The sequence below is a fragment of the Pagrus pagrus genome, assembly GCF_965226575.1.
Source record: "Pagrus pagrus genome assembly, chromosome: 18".
In the NCBI taxonomy this organism is placed as follows: Eukaryota; Metazoa; Chordata; class Actinopteri; order Spariformes; family Sparidae; genus Pagrus; species Pagrus pagrus.
In genome coordinates this window covers 13,963,105-13,975,722 of record NC_140202.1, presented here as the reverse complement: position 1 = coordinate 13,975,722, position 12,618 = coordinate 13,963,105, and the positions used below count along the sequence as shown (strand labels likewise).

Sequence of the window (12,618 nt, the reverse complement as noted above, 5' to 3'; positions counted from 1 at the left end):
AATAATAATTGTAAATACTATGAAACCATGACGGTCTCAGGTACAGGAATTGCACCATAAAAATCGCATACTGTTGCAACTCTAGTTGTGAGAGGATTACTCGGGTAGGAAATGCACAAAAAAATCTAATTTTGCTTTAACATGCATTCTGGCCGTAATAAGATCTTCTATACTGTCATGCATTGATGCTGTACTATGAAGGCGGAAAGGTTAAGAGTTTGTCGGTTGGTTTGTAGGTGCGGAGCAGCAGAGGCGAGGATGCTGTGGAGCAGGAGGAGGACTTGGCAGCAAGGTGTTGGAAGGTAAAGCCAGAGCAGAGCAGCCTGATCGGCCTGCAGCCAGCACACGTGTGATAGCAGAACCTTGTGTTCTATACAGAGCAGGTGCAAAGGCCTTGTCTCTTCTCTTTTCATCCACCCCTCCCGCTCAGCGGTGGAGCTTGGCTCTCTGTTTCCTGTTTCTCTGAGGTTCAGCCTTTTGTCCTCCAGGTGATACACTCCTCCCCGTCTCTCTGTCCATCTCTCCACCACCCCCTACCACCACCTCCTCCTCCTCTCTCTGCCTGTATCATACTTCATTTGCTCCAGATAACACATCAGCTTCAACGCCCATCCACAAACTCTGTCACCATGATGCCCACAGATGGCAACTTCCTGTGGTCCTGCCCAGTGATTGGTGGAGAGACTTCCAAACAGAGAACAGCTGGTGAGGGATGATGTATCACCGAGCGTTTGCACTTTCATTTTCAGGGTTGTCTTGTTAATGCTCCCAATCCAGCATCTGGCAGGAAATAGACACAAAGGCAGAGAGAGGGAGAGAACAACCTGTTCTTTGGCAGACCTTAACAAAAGGCTGACACATGTCTGATGTACAGACAGAGCTGCAATTGAACAGAGCTGCCGTGAATATGAAGGAAAGATGCTTGATGCAAGCAGAACAAAGACTAGAAAGAGTATTTTTTATAATAGTTAATTGTTTAGAGAAGAAAATGATGAACGCCCCCTTCAAAAGACAACATTAAATAAAGTTATTGTATGACTCAAGCTATTAGGCCGCCCATGTAGGAAGGTGAGAGCAATTTAAAAATGATAGCATATCACACACCACTGTGACTGCGACTTCAACACTTTGTCATTGTTTTTTCGGGATTATGTCCATTAAATGGTAAGAATTAACACTTTTTGTCATCTTTGCAGCATAAAGGATAGATAACTTTCTTGCAGTTTCTTTCTAATATTCATTAAATGTATTAGACCAATATATAAATATAGAAATTCTTATCTCTTGTTTAACTGATGATTAATGATTCATGCATGTCTTTTTGTGCTAAAGGTCTCCGTTAGAGGAAAAGGAGAACTCCACACTTTGAACACCAGAGGGAGCCATTTCACAGCCAAAAGGGCCGTAAGACTACTTCATGGTATGTTTGCAGTGTTTTAAAATTACCCAACAGTCATACCGGAGTAAAAGTAAAGATATCGTGTTAAAATATTACTTTTAATCAGAAGATTTGTTTATGCCTAAACAAACTAAATAAACAAAGGCAACTTTCTAGCTTCAGACAGTGTTCTGGGACCTTATTTTCCACTGAGAAGAGATGGTTTATTCAGTTATGGGGGAAAAAAAACAAACATATTCCTGAGTTTGTATGTACCTGTATATTACCTATTACCTCATTATTATTGTAACTATTTAAAGTATTGAAGTAATTTTCTGGAAAACAATTTACCTATTTATCAAAAGTAAAAGTAAAAAATACATATATTTTCACGTATATGTAGATATTGTAAACTACGGGTCAACCGATTACCTGCCTGGACGATTATCAAATCCAATATTCAGCATGTTTCCCGATAAACGGTATATGTTTTCTTTGGTTTCTTTATTTTACTTTTTTTTTTAAAATCTGACTGCCAATTAAATACATTAATTTATGCCATCTGAAAAGTAACTAGTAACTAAAGTTATGAAATAAATGTGAGTAAAAAGCACAATATTTGCCTCTGCATTGTAGTGGCGTGGAAGTATAAATGGAAATACTCAAGTAAAGTACCTCAAAATTGTACTTAAATACAATACCTGAGTAAATTTACTGCGTGGCATTCCTTCACTGTATGTCTGAGATGCAAAATTCAATTATTTCGGTACACTGGCGTGAGTGAATGAATGAAGAGAGCAGAATCACAAAAAACAACAACCTTTAATACCTGGTGTCACAGTGTTAGTGGAACTGTAGATATACCGAGATGCCGAGTTTAAGTTGTACAGAACTGATTCGAATATGCCATTTTACAATGCTTATATCTTTGTATCACCCAGGTCAATTAACTTTCAACAACTGCCTAAACTAGAGACGGTATTAACTATCTCTACATACAGAAGTCCTGCGTACAGACGACATTTCCTCTGTCAATAATCCACTTACTGAGGTGATTGATTGAAATTTAATTGACCGATCAGGCCTGAAGAATCCCGCTCTTAAAACATATAATGCAAATACAGACTATGATGTAACACAGGCGTTATATATAAAAAAGAAAATCAACAAAAGAAGTAACAGACGCACAGAGCCGACCTGCTGAACTGAGGACGGCTCGACAACGTTGGATATCATATGGCTGAATGAACATCAAAACATTTTCTTAAAAAAAGGGAGGAAAAAACAAACAAACCCAAAAACAAAAATAATAAAAACGAGACAGCTGGGTGATAGAGTGACAACGCTACCATTCCAAAGATCTTTAGAGGCTACAATATTGTAATATTTAACATGTAGAAGTCAGAGAAAAATCATGCAGCTTCATCTCTTGACACAACAGGTTATAAAATATAAATCGCTGCTTGTAACCAAACTTGATCTTAGAATAGTTGCAAAGTAGATCTCGAGCCTTTTTGTAAAAGAAACTTTGCCTTGCTTCCCGTTTGAGGGCCAAATCTCAGAAGCAAGCCCTTCGAAACTGTCCTGCTCCAACACCTGTGCTGATGTTTCATCTGCTGAAGTGGCTATATACGCAATGTGTCACTGCAGTGATTGTAATGTCTGCGGTTTGGCCCTTTAAATGTTTGTTGCATAATACAGTATCTTCCTGTTCAGTGGTGCCAGCCAACGTAAGTTTAGAAAAAGAAAGGAAAAAAATGGAAATGGCCGTGAATTTGTCCGACTTAAGTCCGTTTGTACCAGCTCAAGACTTCGATAACTGACGTTTTGTGTTGAAATGAATATTTTGCACTATTTGAAATTAAGTTATCAGAGTCCTGATGCAATTAACTCGTGAAACCCCCTTAAAGTTTCAATCTCTCATACAGTATGCGTTGACATTTCTATCGAGTTGACACTGAACTCCTCCATTAAACACAGCAGGCACCATACCACACACACGTCACGGATCATATCAAGAAGTAAAACAATGAAACCCATATACAGTGCAGCGTATACATAAAGAAGCATTGAAATATTTTTTCCACCCTGTAAAAACTGTTAATACGTTACAAATACATGGTCACATACAGTAGACAGCTCTGTTTCCTTATCCCTTCCAGGAAAATCTGCTTGGCACGATTGTCATAAAAACAACGAAAGCTTGTGGAATTTAACCATTTTTGGGGAAAAGCACCAAACCCTCAAATATAGAAAATGGACTGGCTTTGATATCAAATCACCATGCTCATACGGTAGATGAGGTCAGTGAAAGCAACGCAGGCTACAGGTTAGGTACTCTAAATTTAAGGCTACTAATAATAAGGTTTCTCGTACTGAATATCAGAGCTAAAGGAGTGAGTTGCAAATGATAAGCTACTGTTTAGCTTCAATTAGCTACTGTTGTTGATCACCTTTTTTTTTTTATTGGTAGCTGTAGCCACACCTGTCATGAAATGCTACATGGACACTGGAACTTTCACCAGAAGGGAGAGAAAGTAAGCAGTAGTAAATGAGTTCTTTAAAAAAATTAGAATGGCTATGAATGGTAACCCAAAACTGATTCGACAGACCAACACAGATAAACATACTGTTTGTCATAACAAACTATTTGTTTATAACAAAATGGTTTCACATTTTTGCTTTACTAACTTAACTAGTTATTAAAAAAAATGACATTCCCTCCAAAAATTAAGACAAACTGAAGAAAAATGGCCAAATTCAGTTTAAACTTTAAAGCTTTAGAACTAAAAGACATAACAGAGAAGGAAATGTATAGTTTCTGAATAATTCCCTGATTAAATAAAAACCATGGGTAACACCTTAGATAAGGACACATATCAACCATTCACTAGTTGCTTATTAGCATGCCTATTCATGGCATACTGGCTCTTTATTTGGGATTATAAAGCACTTATTAATGCTTTATTCTCTGTGACGGTATACTACAAATACTATTAAATAATAGTTAACTAACTTTATTACTGCTCATTGATAGACAGTAAGGAAGCTGTTGTACATATCATGAATTACAAGGTGATGAAAACACAAGAATAGTTCATTAATAAAACTTAATAGTTACTGTCTATTCTTATGTTACACAACACGAAACAATGTTAATTAAACTAAGTATTAAAACCGTCCAAATAGCTCTAAATCACCTATTGTATTGTTAAAGGGTAAGTCCTCCAATTTTACACATTACACATTTTTTTTACCTCAATAAAATAAATAGAAATATAAAATAAATTTTTTTTTTAACAAATTTAACCTCAACTTTGGTCAGCACTGCTCTAACTTCAATTCTCCTTGACTCTATATTCCCAATTTTAAAGTGAAAGTAGAAGGTGTGTAGGTTAATAAGTCATGCAGAATAAGGCATCAGTAAGTGCTCTATAGTGACTAATGAAGACGAATGAATGACTACTTATATGCATGCTATTAAGCACCATGTGTTCACTAATCCAAAGTGTTACCAAACCATGATATGCTCATGTATGCTGACATTCGGCAACTTTCACCATATGAACCTAACCATGACACACAATTGATTATGACCAATCGATAGCCTTTTTAAGAACGGTAATGTACAAACTTGCATAGATAAAGTGATATAGTAGAGAGCAGCTTCGTAATTATGTGCCCCAAAAAATTGTGACATTCTTTTATATTTGCGCTGTAGGCTTTTTTTCTGACGTCCCTGCGAGGAATAGCTGCTTGTTGCTGGAGGTCTGACCTGCCAACAGAACAAAACATCGACACTCGGACCACTAACGTATGCAAGTTTGCAATTCGGACCAGCGGGTATTTGTTAAGTCTCGAAAGAGGGGGAGATCTGATCCGAGTTGAGCTTCGGATCGTTTGTGACGGTCGGGTGGACGTCGATCAGCTCTCCTGCTCCGAGAGGCTTAGGAAATACAGGCCCCAGGTCGCACAAAACATCAGTTTAGGACAGTTTTCTTTTTTTCTTTACAGTATGGCTATTAACAGTGTGGCATATGGATGACATCATAGAATCATCTGAATATATAAAGGGCTTCACTGACTGACGCTGTTGAACATGCTTTCCCTGGGATTATTTGGATTCAACTTTTAACTCTTTTTAATGCACAGGGGGGAAATGCCTGATTTTGGCTATTCTCAATTTAAGGCTATTCATTTCTATTTGGCTACACCACCACCTGGGGACTGAGAAATTACAGGAGTGACATCGCTTTTACTGTAGTAATAAAATGGTTCCACAACATGTGGATACAAAGTCTTCTGATAGACTTTACATTACTGCTGAACTTAAAGGGGAGCGCCACTCAAATTGGGACGTTTCGGGATCTCAGATAGTAAAAATCTGTCCTGAAACACAGCCTCTCCCTCTCTAACAGAGATGACTCCAACGTCAACGAGAATGAAATAGAGAGATGGCAACAGAAGTGGAACAAAAAGCAAAAAAAAAGCCCAATTTGGGTATAAAACAGAAGCTAAAGGTCGATCAAAACTAGAAAATAGGTGTACTTTTTGTTAATTTGAGTGGCAATCCCCTATAATAAGTGTACCTTACAGTTTGGAAAACACTCAAAAGTACAACACATAGACACTACTCTGAGCACAGTTCTATTAAAAGCAACAGGTTATAAAACATTGACATCATCAAGAGGACGTGCTGTACATGTTGAGAGTGACGACAGCCTCCCGTCTCTACCTCAGTCGGGAGCGTGACGCAGGAATCACGCTCTGTGTGCAAATCGAGTGAACACCAAACATGCGTGGTGCGACTCTAATGCTACGGACTGAATCTGTAGAGCTACATCGAGTGTGGTGGTGGGGCGGAAAAAAAGCTTTAGTTGCGTACGACAAACCGACAAAACAGAGCGATAAAGTTGAAGTTCTTTCTTAAAAGGTGGCTCCTGCATGATACTGTCCATACAAGAGAAAAGCATTTCTTCACTTTGAATCTTTCCTTTGTTTGTAACGACCCGCCTCAATACCACACCACGGTTAACCCACGACTGAGGACCGCTTGACGCGGCCCAGACTTCCTCCACGTTCCCAAACCACCAACGTCTCACACACGCGGACACAGCGGTCCATAGTCAAGTCTGACCTCCTCTGCCCTTTAAACCCTGCACCTCTCTTCAGGCCAAGGTGTAGGGTCGCTTTCCTACCATGCCTCTCTCATGCAGAGCGATGGATCCCGAAGCGGCCGGGGGCTGGTGCACGTTTCAGCCCAAAAAATATGAAAGCGCTCAAAGCTGGTGGGAGGAAGAGAACGTATAAAGGGGTGAAAAGGAAAAAAAGATGGCCCATCCTCGGAGCGGCTCTCCGCTCCGGTCTCCGACGGCGTGTTTAGGTTGGCAATGGGTCGTCGTCGCCTTTGCTGCACTTGCACTTGCAGCAGAGGACGATGGGAGTGGCCAGGAGGAGGAAGGGGGAGGCAACGAGCAGGAGCAGGCCGAAGCCGGCGAAGATCCCCACCACCTGCAGGGAGACATCAAGAGGAAATAGACAGGTTAATATAAATCCAGCAGTCTTATACATATAGAACATGTGAGGGTTGGATTTAATCATGTTTTGATTAACCTTAGTACTGTTTATTGAGTTATTATGTATTTGTTTTGATCATATTTCAGTATAAGTCAACTTTACCTATTTTATTAAATTTTTTTCATCTTTCATCCATCTGGAGTTGGGTTTTTTGGTGATGTTGTTTTGCGTTAATGAAAATTTGACATTCCGTAGAGTCGTTTCACAACTGCATGCCTTAAATCCTCCCAATCAACTGCAATACCGCACGTTGGCCTGCAGATGGCACACACTGACTCAAAACAACAAACCCTTTCCAGTACAGTTGCTTCAGAAAGCAGCAGATTAGCAATTTAAGGAATATTTTCCATACAAATAAACAAATCACAGCTCGGTTTTCTCTTCTCCCTATACTCATTCATGATGCACGGACAGGTGCTTCTTTGTATTTGCAGGTGTACACAAAATCAGGGTAAGTGATGGACAAACCCACATAATCTAATGCAATGGAGAAGATCGACGACAATTTGAATAAGCTATTACAAATCACAGAAACTACAGCACACTGTGAAATATAAAGAAGGGAATACATTTAGACTTTCTGGATTCAATGCAATCAAGGCAAATAAACCGACAGGGGCATTAAACTCAGCTATGGCAGTCATGTCTGAGAGGATGATGTACAAGATGTTGGCAGCTCCCAAATCAGATCTTGGCAGAGTTTTACACATTTCTACAAGTATAGTGTTTGTTATTGTTTGCTGTTTGAATGTGACATCTACAGTATTTGTGTTATGCAGTGAAAGTGTTGCTGGAAATCTCTCAAGTCCCATTTGACATAATTGTTAAATCAACTGACAGATTGACTGGTTTGTAAAAAGACTTACTGGCTCTTTTTTTCCAGCACATTATACACCATTACAGTTGTAATTTAATTCAATTTTAAAAATCTATTAACTATATTTCTGAACTAAAAAACGTTAATAATCCAAAATCCGATCGAATGATCCTATTGGCTTTTTGTACAGGGAACCACAGTGGTGCTCACGTCTGGGTTAGCATACAGTTTCGTCCCTTCAGCGCTCTTTTGAGGTAAAACAGAAGATGAAAAGTTGATGTTGTCATTTGATTTTCACTTCCTTCCTGTTACAATCCTGGCAAGTCAGCGTGTTCACCACATGGGGGAGCCAGACACCAGCAGGTTCAGAGCCACAAAATGGAATACATAACATAAAGTCACATGCAACAGTGACTTATAATAGCACAACGCTTTTCCTCACATTTTTAGGGGAAAATACATCTTTTGGGGATATCACCAGCAAACAGGTTTCTATCTGTTATTAGGAAGACATTATTATCTGTCTTACAGCTGGCATACATGCTGCGCTGTAGAAACAGCGGCTCTGATTAACCTACCACAGCGATGCTTACATGTTTAAGACATGACCTTCCTTGTAGCTAATGGTATGAATCTTGTGGAAACATAGCCCCCCATGTCGCCAGATACGGGCGGGGAGAGATGATGTTTTTTGCAGGATAGGTTAGCCCCGGTGCATCTTGTATTTATGAGGAGAGGCTTTTTAGGCTAGACGGAGCGATGGGGGGGTGAAATGAGGAGAGCAAGAGAGACACAAAGACACACAGAGCAGTGAAGCTATAGCTGGCTTCCATCAGCTCAACTGTAATCATATGACTCAGCCTGCCCCACTGGGCAACAGATGCCAGTGTGCATGCTAATGTTGACAAAATAACAAGTATGTTAGACAAAAGAGACGTAGCACCCCGTGAACAGATGATTTGGCCAAGATACTGGAGAGAAATTCGGGAACCAAACGACAGTCGGACTCTATCGTAGACTTTAGACACGTTGTCACATGTAGGATATTTAATGTCATAACTAATCCGTCATGTGTAATCCGCCATTCACATGTGGGAAATCACATGTAATAGCCAACCCTTTGTATGTAATCCATCATTTCACGTGGTTACCTATGGTGAAGAAGGACCTTTGTTATGTAAACCTGTTTTTCCCACTCAAACTGAAAGGTGTACATAATAGGCTTACTTGGAAACAGCAGGACACTGACCACCAGACACTTGTCGCTTCACGCAGATCAAGCTGTCCTTTGCCTATTGTGCTGTCAAGATAATACAAGCCTGCCGCTGAGTGCGAGTGTGTGAGGCAGAAAGAGAGAAAGAGGCAGGGAGCACGTGTATGTCCACATGCTGCAGGGTGGTTGAAGAGAGGGGGGAGAGGGGAGAGGAAGATGGGCTTCTCACCTGTGTTCTGTGCCAGATAACAGACGCCCTGGAGTGGCCCAGTTTGTTTCGACAGGGTCCTTTGTCATAGTGGATCAGGAGAAAGTCATCCTGTCACACACACACAAACACAGTATAGATAAAGATTGACCATTAGCAGTCTGAAAGACACAAAAGCTGTTCTGAGAAAATGGATTTTTAAATGACCTGCGTGAGACGCTCGTCTGTCCTCGCGCAATTAAGATTACATAAGACGCCGCGTCTCATGGAGAGAAACCCCAAGACGAACACATCTTATTCCTTTCTTATCAGGACCAAGGTTAAGCTACAATTTCCTGATAATGAAAGCTACTGCTGTCACAGGAAGACAAATGATGACCACAGTCAGGATTATCAGTATGCAAACACAGTATTACAATATTAAACAGTAGAAATGTTTTGAGCTTGGGGGGAAAAAAAGCATATTCTTGCTAACGCTGGGCAATAAGACCTCAAAATGACATTGCAATTTATGTAGGATTAAATAAGATGAGGTGTGTCACGATTCTCCAAATCCACAATTTGATTTGACTTTCAATTTTAAACTGAAAACATCCGAAACACCTCTGACGCTGTTGGAATTACCTTTGTACCAGTCAGTTATTCCTCTTTGTGTGCCAGGACTGGTCGACAAAATCAAGTATCACAATATTACTTGACCAAATACCTCAATATTGATATTGCAACAATATTGCAGGGATGACTGTTGGCACTTTCACACAGTGAGATGATAAATAACCATCAGTAAGTGGATATAATAACTAAGTGGGTAAAGACGAGGCACAAAGATCTTGGCCACTCTTAATTCTTGGTCTTGAATATCATAAAATAAACAAATTATGAAGACTCGACTCACATCCAGGGACTCCAGACAGTACCAGCAGAAGGCGTGTTTGCAGTTCTTGCACATCATCTGTGCGCAGCCCTCGTCCCTCTCGATGTAAACTTTACATTTAGGACAGCGCTTGATTGGTGCGTCGTCCTCTTCGTTCTTATAGAAGGAGCTGGGAAGGAGAGAGACACACGAGCTTCATTCCAAACGTCATGTAAAATTAAAAATCACTCAATATTAACCCCGCAAGACGTGCCAGGGATGAGATTGCCTTAATGCAGCGATCAATATTTACAATCGTTGCTGCAACAGGGTTGTATGAGACAGCCGAGAGCTTCTCTTCTAAAAAACCAACCGCCACTAAATGGCATTGAACTCCCTCCCACGCTCTCATTCTTCCCTCCCGTCGGTGTCAGTTCGTCTGAATCCATTTCTCCTGTTTCAGTAAAGTGCTGACTCCTGAAATGTGGAGGTGAGCAGGTAGCTGTCCCTCTGGGTATTGTCCAATGACAGCAAACAAGCCCATTCAAGGGGGCTCAGAGTTCCTCCTGTCATCCTCCTCAAAGTAATAATGGAACAATTGGTGTGTAAAAGACTCAGAATCTAGCTTTCACAGACATCCTTACAGTGAACAAGTGTGGGTCAGACACAGAGGCTCTTCTTATGACTAAGAGTTGACCTGTTAATCCTCTCTCCCGCCCTCCACTCTGGCCTCTGTGCTTGGTCCCTAACCTGTGCAGATAGAGGAAGGCTCTGCGGAGCTAATGACGTTTCCAGAGTAAGAGGATATCTCAGAGAAAACGGGTCAGCTGCACATGTCTCCGGGCGGCCCTCCTCTACCCTCGCAGACAGATCCCGTATCCTTAAAATGAATAATGGGCCCATCCCGGCCTTCTTTAGTGCAGTTTAGTTTCAGCAGATTTGTTTTATACCCGCCTATTACTTTGTGCTCGGGCCCTGGCTCACGCTCAACTGAGCGGTGGCAGCGAAACAGCCAGCCAGACCGGCTGTCAGGATATATGGAGGCACTGAACGAATGCTGCAGTATATTGACAACTTGTGATTCTGAACTCAAGTCAGGTGAACATGACGTGGGTTGCTACACGGGTTCTAAGAAATTAATTCAGTTTCCAGGGATTTCTCCTGCAGCTGATGTCAAAACGGATAAAATAAAGTATCTTTTTGAAGCTTGAAGAGGTGAAACATCCATAAAGTGCAGACAGTTTTTTACTGGGCTGGGTATTTCTGTCGTACAAGACTTTTAAAAAAAAAGGTGCAATGTGTAGGAACTGGCCACCTTTCAAAATCATACTTAAAACATATAGGGCTGCTAACTGTAGCCGCCATTAGCTATTTAGCTTGTTTAGCCGTGCATCTAGTGAGCCAGACCAGGAGCTCGGAGCACCGGAGGAGTATTGGTGTTTACGCCGCTAGCACAGGAGCTTTGGCCTGGGACGGGACAAGGCTAGCTTGTTGGCATGCTAACTTCAGTCGATATCTCTGCAACACAATATATCCACATCATAACATCAAAAAACAAACAATCAAAAAACATGTATGAATCATAACATCTGATCAAATAAATAACAGATGAGAGAGAAATTGAGAGAACAAATGCACCGCAACTTTCAATCGTAAAGGTGTGAACGCACAAAAGGCAGTACCTGTTTTCTCCTGGTAGGAAGGAGGTAATGGGCAGGTTATTTTCCTGGCAGGCCTGCCCGGGGTGCCAGTTGGCCTTGCAGGCCGAGCAGAACTCGAGGGCACAGACGGCGCACTGGACCAGCTGGGGCAGCGCTGGAGAATCTGCCTCCTTTAGTTGGCACACGGCCTGGCAGGTCGAGGAAGGGCACCACGTCCGGCATGGGTCCAGCAGCACCTCTGATGGATCAAAAGAAGTGCCAGTGTCATGGACAGTAGCTCTTTTAGAGGCTTAGTTAACCAAAATGACAGAAATCGATCAAAGAAATCGATTTTGTTTAATTTTAAGTGTTTCAGATTTATATTCAAATTTGCATGACTTCTCAAAAACTCTTATTGAAGGTGTGATTTTCTATTACTTCTTCCGGGTGATTGAGAGACCATTTTATGTGCGTTTTTGCCAGTTCTGATCTAAGTTCATAGCATGATGCACTTGCCCTTGTATCCTCTCCTTCCTTCCTCTTGCCTCTCTGCCAAGAACTCGGAGCACACATTCCACATGCACTCTTGGCTCAGCCTGAGAAATATGGAACGGTTACAGCAACTGTTCTGCCTGACTGGACTGGGACATTGATGAGACGGCTGACTGCCCTTATCCAGGCAGCATCAACAGCTACTTCTGATGGGTTTTTTTATTCATTTGCAGGACCCCCCTCTGTGCTTCTATATATGTATTTGTTTTATTGTGTTCCATGTATTTATTTGTGTGAGATCCGAATGTTCTGTGCCTTTGTGTAGGTGGAGAACCTGCAGGGCGAGTACCATCAAAGAGCGATCGCACTGCTTGGTTACAGCTATCGCTTGTAGCGAGGGAACTCTAATATTACTGATTAGCATGTCTACATTGACAGCG

At 41.3% G+C, this 12,618-nt stretch overlaps 1 protein-coding gene across 1 annotated transcript in view; it reads right to left on the bottom strand.

Moving 5' to 3' along the window:
- Nucleotides 1-2,181: 2,181 nt before the first annotated feature.
- rnf144aa (ring finger protein 144aa) overlaps nucleotides 2,182-12,618 on the bottom strand; it is a 31,201-nt gene continuing 20,764 nt past the window's right edge. Inside the window, exons 6-9 of the mRNA XM_084380870.1 lie at nucleotides 11,729-11,945; nucleotides 10,089-10,236; nucleotides 9,215-9,304; nucleotides 2,182-6,889 (exon numbers count right to left, since the gene is read on the bottom strand). Of these exons, the coding sequence (XP_084236996.1) occupies nucleotides 6,758-6,889; nucleotides 9,215-9,304; nucleotides 10,089-10,236; nucleotides 11,729-11,945 (587 nt within the window). The 3' untranslated portion in view covers nucleotides 2,182-6,757. The remainder of the gene's footprint in view (nucleotides 6,890-9,214; nucleotides 9,305-10,088; nucleotides 10,237-11,728; nucleotides 11,946-12,618) is intronic.